Source organism: Pseudochaenichthys georgianus, chromosome 17, assembly GCF_902827115.2.
Source record: "Pseudochaenichthys georgianus chromosome 17, fPseGeo1.2, whole genome shotgun sequence".
NCBI lineage: Eukaryota > Metazoa > Chordata > Actinopteri > Perciformes > Channichthyidae > Pseudochaenichthys > Pseudochaenichthys georgianus.
Genome location: NC_047519.1, coordinates 12,690,557 through 12,713,073, shown reverse-complemented (window position 1 = coordinate 12,713,073; position 22,517 = coordinate 12,690,557). Strand labels below are relative to the sequence as shown.

Below are 22,517 nucleotides of genomic sequence, written 5' to 3'. Positions count from 1 at the left end.
CTCATGAAAAACGATACCAAAGTAACAGTAAAATAAAAAGGACCCCAACTATACAATAATACACAATCCAACTGATAAGATACAGTAAGGTCTGTGATATCCAGCACTTTTTTTTAAGGATAACAAAAAGATGATCACATGACATTTGCATGTAAAAAAAGTCTGTGACCAACACATTGTTACTTTACATATGTATATCTGTTTGTTTAAAGTTTCCAGGTGATGCAGACAGACCAGAGGATGCTGACAACGAGACACAGACCTATTCCTAACATCAGTGAACTTCAGCATGGACTAAAAGGTACAAAGACTCCTTTCATACTGTACAAAGAATCGAGAAACGTTCTGGTTTAAATAGATAAAGTAACAACTATAATCAGCTTTCACATTTCAATGTATTTAAGGAAATTATTATTTTACATTGTGAGAATTACTACCATTTGTCTCTACATATTGTCTGTAAAAGACGTGGTAAAAGTGGTTCTTGCAGTGAGACAACCGAACAGCATGATACTACATTTACTGATAACAGTTGAATATTATTTAATAATAACATATCTTTTAATGTTGATTAACTGCAGACTGTTCATTCATAATCTGATTATCTTTGTAGTACAAAGTGATGAATTTAAAAAACACATTCAAATGATCATGACCGAAAGAACGAGATCGCGGATACAAGCGGCCGAGATGGGTTTTCTCCGCAGGGTGGCTGGTGTCTCCCTTAGGGATAAGGTGAGAAGTTCGGTCATCCGGGAGGGACTCGGAGTTGAGCCGCTCCTCCTTCGCGTCGAAAAGAGCCAGTTGAGGTGGTTCGGGCACCTAGTTAGGATGCCACCTGGGCGCCTCCCTAGGGAGGTGTTCCAGGCACATCCAGCTGGGAAGAGACCAAGGGGTAGACCTAGGACCAGGTGGAGGGATTATATCTCTTCGCTGGTCTGGGAGCGCCTTGGGATCCCCCAGTCAGAGCTGGTTGATGTCGCCAGGGAAAAGGAAGTTTGGGGCTCTCTGCTGGAACTGCTACCCCCGCGACCCGACCACGGATAAGCGGGAGAAGATGGATGGATGGATGGATGGATTCAAATAAAAAATGTTTATTTCTACACCTCTTTCATAAATAACACACTTGCTCTGCAATAATGTCATAGGTTTGATGTTTCTTGTCATTTCTGTTAGGAAAGGACATACCTGAAGGACACGACTGCCTCACCGTTTTCGCAGAGGGGTCAGAAGAAAATGAAAAGCTGATATCAGATTAAAGACCAATACAGGACATTCATTAAGAAACTACTCTTTTATTGTGAACAGAAGGTCAAACAGGACCATCATTTGTTTGTGACAGCTGTGCTGTCACAAACTCACAATGGGCTCACAAATGCAGTTAGGTGGTTTCTTCATCAGGCCTGGTCCCCCTCCATCAGGCCTGGTCCTCCTCCCAGAGAAAGACCTCTCCAGCCAAACCCACAGACAGGACATCCGTCACGCTGAGGTTTCTCCCAAAGTCTCTGCACGCTGTCTCAATTGATCCACACTGTGAATATGAGAGGGGAAAACGTGTGTGTAATAAATGCTTTAGAGACAATAAGACATATGAAGTTAACTGTAAGGAATGGCTCATTCTTTTTTAAATAGACAAAACTATTACTGTATTTCAATATCTCACGTCTGAAAGTTTAATTTAAAAGAAGAAGAGGCCCCAAAAATAAAGATTGGTATATCAATAAATGTAGTTGATTTTGTCTTTTTAATTGTTTAAAGTAGATATAACTGGTACTTAAGAGTTTGAATGCAGTCTGGTTGTGGAAGAGGCACACAGGTAAGAGCACTAACTAGCTACCATCACATGTAACTAAGCTTGACTTGAATTTATTAAAAGTATAATTAAGTAACAGCAACAAATCAATAACTAAAATCAGGAAAAAATGTGAATCTTTGCTGGATCCACTGTTGAATTTACCACATATTGTATATTTTAGACACCTGAAGGCATTTATAGATTTGTATCCAAGTAATATCCCAAAACTCAATACCTTAGATTATTATTGAAAGTTTTGCTGAATAGTTTCATGTTCACTTACCTTAAGCAACGTAAAACGTGCAGACCAGGAGCAACAGATGTAGGTTAGCCGGCTAGCTGGAGTACATAGGTTAGTCTTATATTTACTTACTGTTAACTAACTAATGCTAACATATCTGTCGGCTAGAAGTACACAGCTTAATCAACCATTTTTGACAGGCCATTGTCCTCTCAGCCTGAAATATCAATTACTTCAATAAATGTTAAAACAAAAAAAGGAAACGTTCTGGCTCAATTAGCTTGTTAGCTTATTGCAGCTGTGCATGTTGCTAGCGGGTTACTCGCTAGGCCACCTCACGAGCTGCGCCAGGTGATGTAAACAAGAACACCTCGATAGACCAGACCGTGTCAGTTTGTAGACCGCTCGGCCCGGGGTCCAGCCTACGGCTGCGGTGCCGTTTCTCTATCAATCCATGCTCAATTCAACCTTCTGTTTTCGTTCTTCTTCTTCTTTAATGGCGACCAGACGAGCATTATCGCCACCTACTGTATCACTGCAGCATTGTTTTTTGTTAGTTCCGTTTCATTACAATGACTTCCGTTACATTACAATGACTTCCGTTACAGCAAGAATCCCCCTCTCACACACATAGGTGAAACACATGCACATTCCCTACTAAGAACCTTTCAGTAAAATGTTTTCAGTTGCATGTATGTGAGGTTAATTTTCAGTAGTGTGTGCGAGGTGTTCAGTAATGAATGTGAGAGGGGGGTTGAGGTGACGTGCAACAACATTAACATTAACATTTCTGTTGGTCGCTTGTTAGCAGACGCTTCACGCGATGGCAGAGCGAACAGGTACAGGCAGGGCCCATAATGATAGCCCTATAGTTTAAATCTACTACCCACACATGACCATATGGAAATGGGTTACTATTTAAAAAAAAAAAATGTATTTAGGAACCTATCCATGCAATTTTTAGTGGGGGTCGACCTCAAATCCTCCAGGGGGGTCCAGGGGCATGCCCCCCCGGTAAGATTTTATTTTTTATTTTGGAGTTAAATGCATCAATCTGGTGCATTTTGAGGGGGAAATAAAGAGACTAGATCTATGGAAACACCTATATTAAACAGAACTGTATACATTTCAATAATCATAAAATCATGGCCATAACCGATAACATACCATTTCCAATATGAAAAAAACACTGAAACTTGTTTATTAATTTATTTTTGGTTCATTTATAGTGTGAGTGTGTCTGTGCTCCTGAATCAGCCTCTCCTGTCTCCCTCCTCCCCCCCCTGCTCCTCTTTGAGGCAGCAGCAAAGACTAGTTTTCTCTCAACAAGTTTTAAAAGTGTATCTTACCTTTTTTCACCTAATTAACTTTTTATTTATTTATTCATGCATATTTTACTAATCACATTACATTTCATTTAGTTGACACTTTTATCCAAAGCGACTTATAATGACCGATTACAGGGACATTCTCCCTGGAGTAACTAAGGGCTATGTGCCTTACTCAAGGGCACACTAGTGGTGGTGTTCCTGGCGGGATTTGAACTCACAGCCTTCCGATCTTCAGCCCACCTCACTACCCATTAGACCAATCACTACCCTCTCAAATGGAAATATGTGTTTACATAAATGGTGACCACACCGTTTGAGACCCACTGAGAACTTAGACTAAGTATCTAAACACTCAGAGAGTCCTTTTCCTCACCTGAGCTGAGGTTATCCCGAGCTTGAATGACACACAGAGACCAATCAAGGGCTTTGATTTATGATATGTATGACAGTGGCCATGTCGGCAGGCCACATCATGTGGACAGCCAGTCACCTGGGTGAGGCAGGCCACTTAACAGGCCAGAAGGAGGCGAGATCAGAGCAAGGGAGCGAGGGATCATTGTCCACAAGTTAATCGATCGCAGATGGCGTCGTGGTCACGGACGAATAAAAAAAAAAAAAAAACCTAAATGGTTGCGAAATATACTTGGGCGGCCGTTAATATACCTAGGCGGCCCGCCCAAGTATAGTCTATGTGTGGGAAACCCTGGCATGTTCAGTGACACTTTTATCCTCGTATCTCTCGCCCCCTTCCACACACTGTCACACTTGGAGCATGTTTATCATTTGCTTAATATGGCCGTGGTGTGGCCCTGCTCCTCAGGGCTTTGATTAATATGCACTCTGGCTCTGTGTGCTTCGTCAGCGTTCTTTCTGTCCCCTTCCTCTCCTCCTGCTCATTGCGCCTGCCATCTTGCCTGTCGCCTCCTAAGCTGTCCTCAGTCCGTCTCAGTGACGCCTCTCTAGCTTACCTTCTGTCTGACTCATCCTCCCTAACTTGTTTCCTTTCTCAAAGTCTGCACAATGGAAGGGCCTGTGCTTCCTTTCCTTTCTTGTTTCCTTGTCTCCCTACCTTTTTTCCTTGCCTTGTTTATCCTAATTTCTCTCCCTCTTGTCTCCTCGTTGCCTTTGCTTGTGTTCTCTATTCTCAACTCCCCTGTTGTTTTTTCCTCTCTCCTTCTCTCCTTCTCTCTTTTCCTCTTTTGGTTTGCCGTTCACTCACTGTATCCTCTTTATTCTACTATTGTTTCCTTGTCTACCGTCTTTGTTCCCTTTTCTTGTTACTTCTCTTTTCATCTCCTTTTTTGAATCTCCTCTCATCGTCTCTCTTCTTTCCTCCTCTTTCCGCCTCATCTTTCCTTGTTTCCTCTCCTCTTCTTTCTTGTCCTTGTCCTCTCTGTTTCTTTTCCTTGTTTTCGCTTTATTTTCTTCTCCTTGTTTAATCTCCTTTCTATTCCTCTTCTCTCTCTATTGCTGTTGTTACCTTGTCTCCTTTCCTCGTTTCCTGTCCTTGTTTACCACCTCACTCCTCTGTTTTTCCTCCTCAAATGTCCTTATTACTTTTTATTTTCCTTTTATGTTTCCTTTCCTTGTTTCCTCTCCTCTCCTTTCTTCTCTTTACTCTTCACTTCTATCTATATATTTTATATAATACTTATCCTCTTGTTAACTCCCTTGTTTAATTTCTCTCATTTCCTTTCCTCGCCATCCTTGTTTTCTCTACTCTTTCTTCCTGCTTTCTTTTCTTGTTCCCTCCGTTTCCCTTCACTCCTAGTTTCATCAAATGTTCTGGGTTCGTCTTTTCTCTAGTTTCCTTTATCTAATGTCCTTCTCCCTTCTTCTTTCGACCTCATCTTCCCTTGTGTCCTCTAATTATCCTAGACTCTCTCTTCTCCTATCTTTTAAAGCTTTCTACTTTTCTTCATCTTCTAGTTCCCTCTGCTCTTCTCTTCGAATATCCTCCTCTCCTTGTCTCCTCTTGTTCTCCACACCTCACTATGTCCTTTCTTTTTCTTCACCTTGTTTCACCTCCTCTGCACTCCAATTTCATTTCCCAAATACTCTTTTAAAGATTGAGTTCAATTTGATCGGCTGCCGTAGGTATTAGGATAAGCCCTGTTGACCTGGTTTAGGACTTGTCTCTTTCCCTCTCCCTCTTACCTCACCCAATATTAGGGGACACTGCTATGAGTGGACATCTGCTGTGCAAATGAAATATTACTCACAGATTAAATAGTTTGATAGTTACTAAAGTTAGTTACATAAAAAGGTGTAAGAAGTACTAAGATCTTGTACTAGTGTAGGAACAAGTTACAAGTTAAAGTCCTGCATTCAAATGTTACTTAAGTAAAAGCACACCAATATTAGCATCAACATATACTTAAAGTATAACAAAAGTAAAAGTAGTGATTGTGCAGATTGGCCCATTTCAGAATAATATATGATATGTTTTATAATGAATGATCATGAAAGTGTTCTCAAAGCTGGTGAAGGTGCAGCTAGTTTGAATGACTTTGTAGACTGCAGGGTAGCTGGTGAATTTACTCCAGGTGGAACTAAAGTCTGATTTAACACTTGATTATATTTTTCATCATTAATCCAAGTCTGTAAAGTAACTAAAGGTACTTAATAAATGTAGTGGAGAAAAAGTAAACGATTTACCTCTGAATTGTAGTGGAGTAGAACGTACAAGGTAGCATAAAATGGAAATACTCAAGTAAAGTATCTCAAAATTAAGTGTAAGAGTAAATGTACTTTGTTACTTTACACCACTGGTTACTCGATATTCACAGGATATCATCAGGAACAGCTTGTGAACTGCCTTGACGAATAAAATAAGAATCAGAAGCCGGTTTATTACCAAAAAGGGTTACAAATACAGGAATTTGATTCGGAGCATATAGTCAGTGCATACATAAACAAACTTAAAGGGGACATATTAAGCTCATTTCAGGTTCACATGTGTATTTAGTTCCTCTACTGTGACATGTCTCCATGCTTTAATGTTCAGAAAGCTCTTTATTGTTCTCATACTGCCTGCTGCAGCACCTCTTTTCACCCTCTGTCTGAAACCAGAGCCCAGTCTGCTCTGATTGGTTAACTGGCCGGCTCTGTTGTGATTGGTAAACTGCTTAGAGATGTCCCGCCCCTTAGCCTATCACGTACAATGTGTTGGAGCACGAGCCAATAGAAGCGCGGGTGTTAAGTAGTGGTGTTGCTACGTCGCAGAGGCTGTAGAAAAAAGGGAACATACTATAAAGGACAATTTGAAAGGCGTTTTTCAAAACTATTATAGCATTTAAGACATATAAAATAAACGGAATATAAATATACGAAAATTAAGTACATTATGAAAATGACTATTTACTCTGAAAGTAAAGCAATATGTGCAGTATATCGGAATTTAAAGTGGCAGAGCGGTGCAGTTATATAACAGGTAGCATTGAACAGAATTGTGAAAAACATAGAGGAATGTGCAATAACAGTATGACATATGAGAAATGGCTCACATGATGAAAAGTACCCAATAAGCAAAAGGCCCTAAAGTAAAGAAACATTTTGTGAAAATCATTTGACAACAGTTCAACTTGTTGCTGGCAGCCACACTTTGCAGTCTTTACGCATTCATGTGGTGTGAGTTGTATACAGTCATTATGGAGTCCGACAATAAACCTTAAAAGCCATTTTCTGCACAAATCGTCGCGACAGCGCTCAGATGCTGGCACTGAAAGAGCAGAGGCAATCAATCCAAGCCGGAGTATAGTGGGAAAAGCTATTTGAGCTGGCGCTGGAGCCCATTTGTAGCAGAAGGGTCTGTTTCTGTCAGCGCTCCTTATCATCCTGCCTGTTTGACCAGAGACAGACAGAAGCTGTAGCTGAGATATAGAGCCATGCAAACAACACCTTTATTCTCCTGGGCTTATCTAGCTGACTCACATTGAGATCAAAAGTAAAACATTCGTTTATGCTGCGACAAATACAGCATTGTCACCATATACCATTCTGTGAACACACTTTTCTATAATGTTTTGGTGATATTTTAATTTATGATATTCTGGACCGTCTACAATAGGATTTGTTTTAATATAATATAAAAATATGTTTTTTCCACGTACTATGATGTTATTTATGATGTTTTGCACAAACAACTCACAAACGTTTTTATCTGATATTTTTGACATGCTATATCTTTTCTAATATTTTATTACACTTGCCTTTTTTTCACAATGACGTTTTTTTTGTCATACTGTACCATACTATTGTGTTTTTTGTGATACCTTCTATTTTTTTCAACATACTATACTGTACTATGACTTATTTAAAAAAAAAATCAACACATTTTATCATGTTTTTTTCTGATATTTTCGACACACAACAGTCGGATTTGTTTAAACATCGTTTACTATTAAGTTTTTTCGACATTACACTGACATCTTTTCTGTTATTTTCGACATACTATACTATGACAATTTTTTCAACATCACATACTATGATTTTGTTCTGATATATTTTTAACATACCATACTTTGGTCTTTTTTCTGATATTTCCGACAAACTAAAGAAGGATTTGTTTTAACACAGTCTACTATTATGTATATTTACAATACAATACTTTGAAGTTTTTTCAGATATGTTGACATACTATATATTACAACTTGAGAATTTGCCTATTTGGGAATTTATCATAGACATGAATTAAACACACCAAACATTTCAGAATGTGCTTTATATACTAACAAATAACAATATACAGCAGCGCTATGACATATTATACCACAACTTTTATGAATGATGACATTTGAATGATATTCCATACCATTGAAATTGGATTACTTTCCATGACATACTGTATTTTAGCTCTCAAGCTAGCCCAAAACATTGTTATGGAGATATAGGGACATGCTGATTACATGGTACTTGTTAGACGCTTTTATCCAAAGCGACTTACATACTCAATACTGTGGACAATCCCCACAGGAGCAATTTGGGGCAAAGTGTCTCAGGGACACAACAACATGCTGACTGCTGTGGGGTTTGAACCTGTGCTCACCTTGTCCCAACACCAAGGCTCTATCCACTGCGCCACACGCCTCCCTAGTCCCATGCAAGCTCAGTAACTTTAATTATTTTACCCTTACCACTTATCGCACAATCCCAACCCTTTTTATTTGCTTTCAACTAATCACACACTCCTTATCAGTGAGCGGAGGCTGCCCAGTGAAATGTAAACACATTATCTCCATGACAGCGGAGCAAACTCCATCCGATAGGGGAAAGTGTGCTGTGGTTTCAATCACAGGAAAATGTCCTTAAACTGGAATTGTTTGTATGTTTTTTATATATTTCCAAAGTCAAGAATGCACCTTTAAGCATATCTTATTTGTTATATCAACCACCCAGCAATACATTTATCAGAATTTCTTATAATAAATTACAATCCTGAAAAACTAATTTCATTGTTCTCTTAGTCTCATGGCTCTCAGGCAAGATTTCCTAAGCATACTAAACAACAAGGATAGCCATTTACTCACAGAGAAGATGCTGTAGATTGACTTCATTTGTAACAATGTGTCCATTGGTAGCAACAAATGGACACATTGGACTCTAGTCTCCCAACAGCAGTGGGCTGTCGTGTCGATACAGAGCGATTATCCTGTGGCGATGCACATTACACAGCAGCTGGGTCGTGGATGTTGAGCTGGTTCGATGTTCAAATGTCCTTACATTTCAAACTTCTGCCTTCCTTTGCCATTTGCAGCTGCCAGTGCGTGAAACCTCAAATGTTTAAAGGTCCCCTATTATACTGTTTTTCATCAATATATTATAGCTCTCAGATATATACAAAACATGTCTCTGAAGTGTTTGGCTCCAAACACCAAACAGATCATTGTAGCATTACCCATAATCCCCTCTGTTTCAGCCCTGTTTCAAAAGTGCTGATTCTCTGTCTGTTACTTTAGATGAAAATAAGGAGCCCCTCCCTACGCCCCTCTGAGAGATATTTGGTTAAAAAGAACACAATGGTGCTCTCGGAGGAGATTCAGGTGATAAAGTGTGGGGGGGGGGTTACCTTGGTTGGTGATTGGCTAATGGTTACACAAGCCAAAAAATCATAATGTGGCCAAAATCTGATCAGCTCATTTTCAGACAGGTTTTTATATAAATGGATCAGGACCAAAAGTGAGCAAATCTTTTTTCTTGAAACTTTCAGAATCTCTTTACACAGAGGGGACACATGTTTATGTATAAAATACATGAACAAGTGGATTTTGCATAATAGATGACCTTTAAACCATAAACCTTCCTTTCTCTCTTTTCCCAGAGGCCCAATCCAGCGCCAACATGTTTGACTCCCTTTACATGGAGCTCTCAGCCTCCCTGGACCACGGGACCACGGAGCTGTTGGAGGCCGCCGTTCGGTCTGCGAGGGGCGACTGCGTGGGCCCCGGCTGGACCGACGGAGACCCCGGTTCAGCCCGGAGAGAGAGCCTGACCAGCAGGGCCAAGCGCTTCCTGTCGGGGCTGGTACCGCGCTCATACGGTCGGGACAGGGACCGGGATCGGGGGCGATACCGGGAGATGAGCCGCCACCGGGGCAGCAAGATCCTCCGACAGAAGTCTCGCTCCTGCCACGACCTTAGTGCACTGTGACACACACACACACACACACACACACACACACACACACACACACACACACACACACACACACACACACACACACACACACACACACACACACACACACACACACACACACACACACACACACACACACACACACACACACACACAAGCCTACACACAGACAACACCCCAATACATGCGCACACCAGATTAGAGGAGATGGCAAAGTGTAAAAGATGGAGCAGATGACTGAATACAGGGACAATAAGGAGATGGAGACTAGTATTTGTGGGGAAATTGAGCAATGGTGGTGTAGGAAAGTGGAGAGAAAATGGGAAAGAAGGTTTGATAGGTGGAGCCGAAGATCGTAGCACTAAACCTTTAATCTTCTTCATCAGTGAAACCAATTTTACGATTTACGATTTTTGCGAGAAAAAGCAGATCAAATGATAAGGAGGTGAGCTTGATTTGCAGCTCCAGCTAAGGTGAATCAGCGAGCACTCATTACCTGATGAGAGCAGGAGTAAACGATTAGCGCCAGAACAGAGAGTCACATCAAGAAGCTGATTGGACACTTACTGTGGCGGACTGGAAGGGATGGGGGAGGCACACATAAACACACAAGTAGCACGCACTGATTATGTAGAGACTGATAGCAATCCAATGTATACCTATTGTGAACCTTGTTTTATAGCATGCCGAGTAGACGATCTAAGACATGACCCTGTAGGTTTTACAGTACCTGATACTGGGTTTACTGTACCTCAGTGGCCAATAGCTAATGCACAATCCAGCTAGTGTCTCTAGCAATGCCATCTTAAAGGCATAACCCTTTATTTAATAAGAAAAAAGAAGACCCCTTTCTGCGCATTTTTCTAGCCACAATTGTTACACTGCATCCATTTTGTGTGTCCCGTACCGATTTGGAAGTGTTTGATGATTCCAATGGCATACATTCATCTGTGATTTTTATACAAGGATAAAAACATCAGCGGCCAAGCCATATTTCCGCTGGATGCACCATGAGTGATCAGCACAAAGAACCCTTTACCCAAGGAAGTGGAGTGAAAGAAAAAAGGTCAAAATGGCTACAAAGAATAAGCGGCGTTGACCAGACTGAACTTTTCTTCAATAGACGCTGAGTCACTGAACGCTGGGATGTTCTTGAAGTAAGACATACAAGAGACAACCTAATCTACCTGTGGCTGTTCAATGTTTTTCCTTTTTCTCTTTCTACCCACTGGCATTATTATGAGTGTTGAGATTGTATTATGTGGGGGCTGGCCACACAGGTGACCAACAAGGGAATGTTCTGGAAACGTTTGGATAACTCGTCAAGCGTGGCAGCGTCACTGACACATGCTCAGCGCTTGTCACAGTCAACTAGGCACTCTTGTCTTTCCACTGAAAATAAATAAATTTTTGTTTGACATCTTAATTTATTTCCTTGTCTTTTTTTTTTTTTTAAATAACAACAATATGAAATGAATGTCTCATTACAGTCGTTTCTAGGAGGAGGGATTGCATGAAAGGTCTTGACTCAGGTCCTCTCTAGAGACTTCAACACGACAGTTACTCCATTTATAACTAAACTGCAAAAACATGCAAGTCAGCACTTTGTAACAAAATCTCAGGTTGAAAATAGATTGAATCATGGCTTCAAGATATATGGAGAACGATCATTATGGGACATCTGTCAAACTAAAATGTGTCTCCCGCTGATTCTCTACTGTCCTCAATGGCTGTCCGGGCACTGCAGATTTAATCAGCATAGTTCCTAAAATGACTATACTCTAATAAGTTCAATAAAAGTGTATGTGTAAATATAATAAACCACATTTCATATTCAATATTCCTCTTTTCAACGCAACCGTTAACTGCAATCGTAATGCATTAGTAAAAGGCAAAGTGAAAGATATGAACCAACAGCGAAATAGCGCCTGAATTTGCAGCGCATCTTGGCTTCATGGTAAAAGAGGGATTGTCAGCTATTGTCACTGTTTAGGTGTAGTTCATTTAAAACATTTGGTGGAGACAAACAAAACCAAAAGACATTAAATATTGACTTACAATAAGGTGGCCAGAAACAGTACTCCAAATGAATGATCATTTTGCCAAGTGTGTTAATAAGCTAATGTTTGCTAACAAGCTAGCTGTATCATCTGTCATGATAGCCATTTGTCAATGTTCAGGTTGAAACTACAGCACAATGTATCCATTACGTCAGATCACCGTAGAAAGAGGTTAGAAAGTGAAGTAAGTATTTTGAAACATAATCTGTTTAACACCCGTTTGTGATAATGAATAAATGAAAGGGACCATCAGCTGGTTACAACACAAAGGTTACAAAAATGGTGTGAATAATTTCTCAATGGAAAGTCCATATAAAACAAGTGGCTGTCAAGTTAACGCGTTAATAACGCGTTAACGCAAAAAAAAATTACCGCCACTAATTATTTTTTTTCCTCGGCCGCCCCGTAGTTTCAGAGCGCACGCACGCACGCACACACACACACACACACACACACACACACAATTTGTATTGTATGAGAGGTTCCAGGTTGTTGTGTTTAATATTCATGAGAATATTTGTCATTGTTCAAATGATAATAAACATTAGCATAAAGCATATTTGTCCACTCATATGTTGATAAGAGTATTAAAAACTTGAAAAATATTCCTCTAAGGTACATTTAGAACAGATCAAAAATGTGCGATTAATTTGCGATTAATCGCGATTAACTATGGACACTCATGCGATTAATCGCGATTAAATATTTTAATCGACTGACAGCCCTAAAAACAACATTTTTTAATGAAGCACAGTCAAAAACACTTTTTCTTTAGGATACAACTGTCTAATTACGATTAGGGTCAGGGTTAGCAAACACTTATTTACACATCTAGCGCTGGTCAATATTATTGTTATTTTTAAGTGTTGTTTCTGGGCACCTGTCCAATATTTAATATATTTTAGTTTGTTTGGTCGCCACCAAGTCCAGAAAAAAAACGTACCCTAACCATATCAACTTATAAAGTAATTTGCCATTTGTCATTCTAATAAAAATTGATTGAGGCACGTTTGACCTACAACACATTTGATCCGTTTTTTTCTTCAGTTAAGTAAGGATATTATGTTTCTTTGCGATTTTGGGTGCAATGTGCTTGCAGTAGGGTTGGGCTAGAAAACACTTAAAGCCTTTCCCTTTGGATACAATTGTCCATTGTTAGTGTAGCAGCCAAAATCCTATAGAACTAAAACAGCCGCTGAGGCACTAGTTAGCGGATCTTACGCAGGGCAACGATCATCCAAGTCCAGACAAGAACCTCCATTTGTGCATTTTATTCCAATAATAAAGTACAATGAACAGGTTTCCTATATCTCTTTTCCTTAAGCCTTTCCTATGGCTTTCCCTTGTGTGGCTTGAAACACCCTGGTAAAAAAACGTTTGCCTACTAGTGCTCTGGCTCCCACCACCCACCTGTCTCCAATATATACAATTACACCAGGTGCTCTAATCACCCAGTGCCCAAACATGCCTTCAAATAAAAGTATAGAAACTACTTATGACACTAACTAAGAATACATTTACAATAAACACTATAAACAGCAAGAAAATAAATGTTAAACTATTAAATAATATAAAGAGATATATAGCTCCAACAGTTAGGGTTGACACTAGGATTTAGGGTTTGATTTCTAACTATTGAACAGGAGTACTAACACTTGATTCCCTTCACTTGATTCAAACACTGAATAAGCGCATTGAACAAATCAATGACTGGATGTGTCAGAACTTTCTCCAATTAAACAAAGATAAAACTGAGGTAATGGTTTTTGGAGCCAAGGCAGAACGTATAAAAGTTAGTGCTGAGCTTCAGTCTGCAATGTTCAAAACAACAGATAAAGCCAGAAATCTAGGTGTAGTCATGGACTCTGACCTGAGTTTCAACAGTCACATTAAAACAGTTACTAAATCAGCCTACTCTCACCTAAAGAATATATCTAGGATTAAAAGACTAATGTCACAGCAGGATTTGGAAAAACTTGTCCATGCTTTTATCTTCAGTAGACTGGACTACTGCAATGGTGTCTTTACAGGTCTCACTAAAAAATCTATTAGAAAGCTGCAGCTGATTCAGAACGCCGCTGCTCGAGTCCTCACTAACACTAAGAAAGTGGATCACATCACTCCTGTTCTGAACTCTGTACACTGGCTTCCTGTGTGTCAAAGAATAGATTTCAAAAATACTGCTGCTGGTTTATAAAGCTTTGAATGGTTTAGGCCCAAAATACATTTCTGACCTACTGCTAAATTATGAACCATCCAGATCTCTCAGGTCTTCAGGAACTGGTCAGCTTTCTGTCCCCAGAGTCAGAACTAAACATGGAGAAGCAGCATTTAGTTATTATGCTCCAAATATCTGGAACAAGCTCCCAGAAACCTGCAGGTCCGCTGCAACTCTGACTACTTTTAAATCCAGGCTGAAGACTTTTCGTTTTGCCGCTGCTTTTAATTGAACTATTCACATCTTAAACTGCACTGTAACTTTTATCCATGTATTTTTTTTTTTAATGTTTATTTTATTATCTTTTCTTTTTAAGGACTGATTTTAAATGCCATTTTCTGAATGTCTTTCATTTTTTGTAAAGCACTTTGTGCTTGAAGCCTTGTGTTGAAAGGTGTTATATAAATAAACTTGCCTTGCCTTAACACAGCGTTTCTCAAAGTGTGGGGCGCGCCCCACTGGTGGGGCGCAGAGATGTGATAGGTGGGTCGCGAAAAAAATTATTTAAAAAAAAAAATTCAATTTTTTTTTTTTACATTTTTTTTTTCACATTTATTTATTATTTATACACTGGTGGAATATCAAAACAACGGGCCGCCCGGGGTGCAAAACGTATCAATGAAAAGCGACCCTCTACCACACAAAACAACACCTGTAGATACAGCCTGTCCTCCTACAAAAAACGACCATATAGGTCGATTGTTCAGCAGCTAAATACGACCCAGAGTCACGTTTTAAAGTGTAGCACCTCTAGTGGTCATGTAAGAAACAACATGCTCCTGTCGATTGCAAATGCTCCGGAGGGTCGTTTATTCACAAATAACCCTCTCTGGAAAATCCTAAATTGTGGAATAGTTTGGCCATTAAAATGCTTTTTTATTAGATTTCTAGCGAGAAGTGTATATTGTACTTTTATAATCCACGTCTAGTGGATGTGTAGGATCTACAGTTTGATAGATATACGAAGATGATTTGAGGTCTCGCCAGGAGAACGTGTACTGTATATGGGGCAACTTCCATGTAAAGTTAGCGTGGGTGAAAACAGTATTTCCGGTCTCGAAGTTTTCATAATAAAACCGGAAGTATTCCCCACACTGTCAAATGATTTCGCAGTGATATCTCCATTACTCATCCACTAAAAAACATCAGTTTATCCTTGTTAATTACACAATATTGATTGGTTTAAATTGTGTACAATGCTTTTGTGTTTTTAACCTTCGATTCGGAGAAACAAATTGTTTTTTCGGAGTTTAGACACTACAGAGTTTCCGAAGACACTACACTACCCAGAATCCCCAGCTATCGTTTGGGACTACAATATCCGCCTTGCTTTACAAACCCCGTGATTAGCCCTCAAGCTCTGTGATTGGATATTGGAGTGGCAGTGCGACAAGGTTACGCTGTCAAACAGCTCTTTGAAATGGAATGGAACCACGCCAGACTATCCAAAACTGGACTTGGACGGGTCCAGCCCGGCCCTCCCCCCCAGAATTACACTTGCTGGCTATTGTGTGTTTCGCAACATGTTCTATGTCACGTCTCTACTGGGAAATGTAGTTTTAAAAGACGTTTTCGTATTTCCCACAATTAGAAGTTGCCAGTATTAAACTGTATACATCCCTGGAGGTTTAGGGGATACGAAACACATTGGTGTTATCAAATTTAAAACATATAATTAATACATGGGTGAAAATTGCTTGTGTCCATAATGTGCAGCATTAATACCACATGACAGCTGGTCTTATGTCTGTGACCCCTCCTGTTGTTAATTGATAAGCCTGAAACATGCACTTGTCAAGGTTCAGATGCACATTTAGCAAATATGGCAGTAGCCATCGATCATCTTAAGATAAGATACTTTATTGATCCCAAGTTGGGAAATGTTTTTGTTACAGCAGCATGTACTACTTTGTTCTACTCCACTACAATTCAGAGGTTAACCTGGTATTTTTACTCTACTACATTTATTTTTGTTACTTTGCAGATTCTGATTAATGATGTGAAATATAAACAACCCTTAAATCAGACTTTAGTTACACCTGAGTAAAATTCAGCCTTATCAGTTTGTCTGTTTTGCACATCCTCCTGTTAATATCTTTGGACATCCTGCACTAAACTGTTTTATTGTAGAAATCACTACAGTATCTTCTTGATATTTTCCATTCTATATTTCTATCATTGACCCCTATTTTGTATGTAGGCTACTCTTAATATGTAAATGTTTTCATCAAATATAACTTATTCAACAACTAAATTCAATAACGTGCTTTAACCACTAGGAGGTGCGGTTTAGACCAGTGGTCTAGTTAATAAAACATAATAATATCGTACATAATATGACTATTCACTTTATTGTGAAATTAAAACAGAACGGTAAAGGAAAATACAGTTTCAGTCTCTCGATGTGAAGCTTATGCATTGTACCATGAACCTGTATAGACCTGTAACAGTCAACTGCATGAGGAGTTGGAAAGATAGTTCAGAAAATCAGTAATATCTTTAAAAACTACAAAAAAGTCCCTTTCTATCAGCTGTGCACCGTTATGGTGTAAATACAGACTATCTACTAATTGGATCAAATATAAAAGTCAGCCGAATTAGTGTTGATACTGCAAGGAGACGTATTGTGTGAAAAGAAATGGAAGATGTTTAATTGTTGATATATTTATGGTCCACGTCACGTATTCAGTTTTGGCGGCATCTCTTCCAGTTTGTCAAAAGGTCTTCAGATCAGGGGTCTATAAATACATATCTAGGGCAGATATGTAATATTTAATGCAGCCGAACCGTGTATTGCAATGCCGTTATGTGATGACTTCCAAAGAGAAAAGCAAGAACACTCGGAATAAAGTATTATTATTATTTTTTTTAATGTTTTCCGATTTCATATCACATAAACACCATATCCCGACGTGCATTGCGGCGTGATTTTAGCCTATCAAAACCTCTGAAAAAAGAAATGTGTCTCTCAGAATCGAAAGAGAAAAACCTATGGGAAAAACACAAAAGCATTGTACACAATTTAAACCAATTAATGTCGTATAATTAACTAGGATAAACTGATGTTTTTTAGTGGATGTGTAGTGCAGATATCACTGTTAAATCATTTGATCATTGGTTTTATTATGAAAATGTCGAGACCGGAAATACTGTTTTCAACCCGTAACTTTACATGGAAGCTTGCCGCATATACACGTTCTCCTGACGAAACCTCAAATCATCTTCGTAATATCTATCAAACTATAGATCCTACATATCGACTGGACGTGGATTCTAAAAGTACAATATATACTTCTCGCTAGAAATCTAATCATAAAGCGTTTTAATGGCCAAACTATCCTACAATTTAGGATTTTACAGAGAGGGTTATTTGTGAATAAACAACCCTCTGTAACATTTGCATCAACGGGAGCACTCGAGGCCGACAATTTTAAAACGTAATTATAGGTCGTATTAAGCGCTTGAACAAACGACATATTTGGTCGTAATAAGGGCTTAAACAATCGACCCATTTGGTCGTATGAGTTGGAGGACTTGTTGTGTAGATAACCCAATTTGTGTTCTTTGAAATTGAAAAGGATATTGCATTGTGTTTGTTACTTTTGTTGCAGTTGTATGTCTTAAGTGTAATTTGGCATGCTTATATTTTGAAGGCAAGTTTACGCTGTTGACAGTTGTTGTTGTTGCTATGGAAACAAGAAACGTTTCATAGCGGCGGAACTTGTCACAAAGTCCGCGATAATAAAGCCCACCCATTTAGAGGGAAGATATGATTGGTCAATTGTACTGTCATTTGACATTACTCTCGTTCAGTTACTATAGCTGGCCCTCTGTGAATTCATAGCTGGACGTCCAATCAGCTCCTGTCTTCACAGACTCGCAGAGAGGAGCTTCTTTCATTTAACCCTTCACATTCAAACAGAAACTGAATAGGCAGATTCAAAGGATTTATTTATTTGGAAATGTTATTTTAAATACAATTTAATCAAGTTATTTTTGGTAAAACTATTGACAAATATTACTAAAAACATATTTAAAAAAAATAAATAAAGAAAAATATAATTTGTTTTAATGTTTTTAAATATTATTTTGTAGAATATCTTAGGCCCTCAGAGGCAGGCTCGCCACTGGTAAAAATCTCTCATACACACGTGTGAAACGCTCTCACAGACACACACAACAGCGTTGCAGTCGGGAAGAAAAGCAATGTGGAGCGAGAGAGCGAGAGAGAGCACACCTTTATCTATTTAATAAAGTTGTACAAAATAAAGTAAGTAATCATTCCAATGTGTACTATAGGACAGTAAAAAGTTTAAAAGGGGAGTGATTAGTCAAATATGCATAAATAAAAAGAAAGAATGCTAACTAGGTAACATAAGATAAGAATAAACAAGTTTAAATGATTTGTTGTGATCATATTCTAAAGATGTTTGGATTATTGAAAAGTATACAGCTCCCTTTCATCTGAGTGTTGAGAGCTGTATCCATAAATTCATGTTGGGCTCAAAGTAGGGCTGCTCGATTATGGCAAAAATCATAATCTCGATTATTTGGGTCAATAATTGATATCACGATTATTAAAAACGATTAACCATTTACTTTGAAAAACATCAATTTATTGAAGAAAATTATTTGAAAAGTATGTTTTTAACAGTTGATTACCCTGAACTTTAAGTATAATTCAACTGAAAAACCTATTTAAAAAATAAATAAAATCGTTTTATTTCGATTATGTTGTTTTCATAATCGTTGCAAGCCAAAATCGTAATTGCGATTAAATACGATTTAATTGAGCAGCCCTAGCTCAAAGTGCACCAGATTGATGCATTCAACTTCAACATTTAAAAAAAATCTTCCTGGGGGTGCATGCCCCCGGACCCTCGAGGATGTGACGTCCACCACCAAATAAAGCAGGTTAAAATAATTAAATTGCATACATTTTATTTTAGTAAACACTGAAAACGGGTCCCACAGACCCAAACAGCACTCAAAGGTTAAAGGTAGCATATAATAATGTTAAAATGTGCTAAATATATACACTGCAAAAAAACTAAAAAGAGGAGTAAAAGTAGCTCACGACTTGTTTTATTTTTTTAAAGTAACCCTCATCCTAAAAAAAGTTGGAGACCCCTGTTATAGAACGATACATTTGACAATTTTAAGCTTGGTCTACCATTTTATTGGAGCGATGAGGAACAGTTGGGGCTTGAAAAGGCCCACCTGTTCAAAGTGGGGAATGACAGAAAAAGTTTGAGAACCACTGCCTTAACATGATAAACCAAAGAAGCATTTTTAGTTCACCAAATGTAGTCTACAGAAATAATGGCACAAATAACTATGAAGACATCTCTGTTAGTCTCCCCTCTTTCTGCTCCACCTTGCATAGAGAACCAAAAAGAAAGAGCATGGTACCCTAAAGTCAATCATATGAGATTGCAAAAGATAGCTTCTGATGCTGGTACAAAAACGATCTGGAGGAGATGGGAGGGCTCTTGAGAGGATGGAACTGGCAAAGAGACAGAGGGGTTGATGGAGGGAGAGTCAGAGAGAGAGAGAGAGAGTGACGGGGTTGGAGAAAGGCTTTGAGGAGTAATGGTTGCTTGGAGACAGTTGTCAAGGAGACGATGAGTCCTCAAGTCTCAAATGTCTTATCTTTCTGATGATTTCCAGAACAGCCATTGTTTTGTTTGTTTTCAGTTTTCCCCCCAGCTGGTGAATGAGACAGGCACAATGGAAAGGTGAACTGTCCAAACATAGACAGGCTGGATTTCAAACAATACATCTCGCACAATGGAAAATAACACATAAAGCATTTCATCACCCTTAAACAGGTCAGATAACTGTCAATAATAGCATTCATTTGACAGCTGCACAGACGCCCGCTGGAAAGATGGACTAGGAAACAGGGAAAATATGATACAATATATTTGTGTGACACCCTCATCAGTCTCTCAAATCATGACAGAAACCCTCCCTCTCTGTGTCTTTCTGTCGCTGACTCATTCTGTAGACATTTACTGAGATTTCTCGGGCAAAAGAATACTTCCATGAGCAGGGAAGCCGAAAAACCACCTACTGTGATCAGTGAAAGCCTGTCGAACTTGCTGCGCACTTTGCAACGAAGAACGTCTATTTTCAGTAAGCACTGTGCATATCTAATGTGATGCATAAGTATCTGAGGTGTGAGAGTAGGCATGTTAGTTAGCAGGTCATATTGGAAATAGTCTGTGTATTCTCACGTGGAGGCTGCAGTGATGGTGTGGCCTGTGTGTATGTGTATTAGGTGGTGCAGGAATTGATCCTAAAAACCAGAAATTAGTTAGTATTTTACCAGCATTTAAGTCAATGTTTTTTTGAACATGTCTCGGATTAGCTGTCTGAAATAAGATAGGTGGATAACCAACCCAGTCTCACGGCATTTCGTGTTATAGTCACGACATTTACTCTATTGATTCGTGTTCACCAACACGATTTCCCCCTTTTTTCCGTGTCACACAGAACGATTTTAAAAGCAATGTATTTCTATTGGTAGTATGTTTCGTGCCTGCAGCACGTCTTTTTGTCCGTTCGGGTCTTGGAAGACCGGAAGCTGTGGGGTTCAGAAAAACATGTTCTTACTCAATATCAAGCCACAATTATTGTTTTCGTATAATCGTATAATGTCGGACTTTTTTTGTCGTATGTGAGGAAAAGAAATGGAGCCCAGAGCCTCAAAATACTGAAATCTGTATCTTTCTAAATCTTTTTTTCCTTCTAATTTGTTATTCTTTTCAAAATAACACACTGTTATTTACTCAACAATAACACACAATTATCCTTGTTTTTATTTATTTGTTTAATTCCATAATCTCGGGCTTTTTTGGCGTCCGTCAGGAACTGAATTTCAAAATAAAAATAACCGGAAACAGACATTTCGATGGATGGATGGATGGAGACATTTCGAGCATCATTGCGATACACAGTCACTGAACTGATTACCCAAGATCCTCAGCTATGGTTTAAGCTCGCTGATTGGATGTTATAGCCGCAATGCATGTAGGGATATGGTGTTAATGCGATATGAAATCCGAAAAACATTTTGGAGTTTAGGATGGCCGAAGACACACCCATAATCCCCAGCTATCGTTTAGGACTACTGTCCCCGTGATTAATCTTCAAGCTCTGGGATTGGATGTTGGAGTGGCAGTGCGCCAAGGTTACGCCGAGCGTCAAACAGCTGTGTGAAATGGAACGAAACCACGGCAGACTATCCAAAACTGGAATCGAACGCCCCCCCCCCCATAACTACACATGCTGGCTATTGTGTTTCGCAAAATGTTCCATGGGACGTCTCTACTGGGAACTTTTTCGTTTTTCCCAAAATTAGAAGTTGCCAGTATTAAACACATTGGTGTTATCAAATGTAAAACATATAATTAATAAATGGGTGAAAATCGCTTGTGTCCATAATGCGCAGCATTAATATATACCCACATGACAGCTCATTGCTCCTCTGGTATTTTTACTCCACTACATTTATTTGAGTTACTTTGCAAATTCTGATTAATGATGTGAAATATAAACAACCCTTAAATCAGACTTTAGTTACACCTGAGTAAAATTCAGGTAAGGTGATTGTCAAGTGCCAACAATCAGGAGAGATATTTGTGCTTGAGAAGACTAAACATTTATCTGCAATTGACATGAATGGAAACGAGTAATAAAGTATATTCATTACTCGTTATTCTCTACTAATAGTTAATTAAAGACTGTATATTATGGCTATTTTGCACATCCCTTTCAAAGGTTTATTGACATATCATATACACAACTACGGTGTGGTTATGCAATGAATGAAAAACTTGGGTTGCAGCTGAGATTCCTCAACAGTGCATTACAAGACATCTATCAATATGTGTGTACCTCCACCATTAAACTGTCAAATTCTGCACATTTCTTATACTATCTACATACTGTACATAAGAGTATAATTCATATGTATAATATCAGTTAAAATAAGTGCTTCAACATAGAAATATTAGACGTTAAGCACTTTGTCAGGCTTAATATTTATCTGTAGATAGATACCCCCAAAGCTTTTTTCTTATTTAAAAGAAGACCTTAATCTAAAGTATTATTTAATGTTTAAATAAAGGTTAATCCGTTTTTCTGTTTTGCACCTCCTCCTATTAATATCTTTGTACATCCTGCACTAAACTGTTTTATTGTAGAGATCAGTTATAGTATCTTCTTGATT

The 22,517-nt window shown here is 38.7% G+C and overlaps 2 protein-coding genes across 2 annotated transcripts in view; one reads left to right on the top strand and one right to left on the bottom strand.

Moving 5' to 3' along the window:
* Window positions 1-11,410, top strand: part of rem2 (RAS (RAD and GEM)-like GTP binding 2) — a 50,586-nt gene extending 39,176 nt beyond the window's left edge. Inside the window, exon 5 of the mRNA XM_034105098.2 lies at window positions 9,687-11,410. Coding sequence (XP_033960989.1) covers window positions 9,687-10,015 — 329 coding nt within the window. The 3' untranslated portion in view covers window positions 10,016-11,410. The remainder of the gene's footprint in view (window positions 1-9,686) is intronic.
* The window catches only part of LOC117461967 (zona pellucida sperm-binding protein 3-like), a 526,690-nt gene that overhangs the window by 494,186 nt on the left and 9,987 nt on the right, over window positions 1-22,517 (bottom strand). The gene's annotated exons all lie outside the window — the stretch shown is intronic.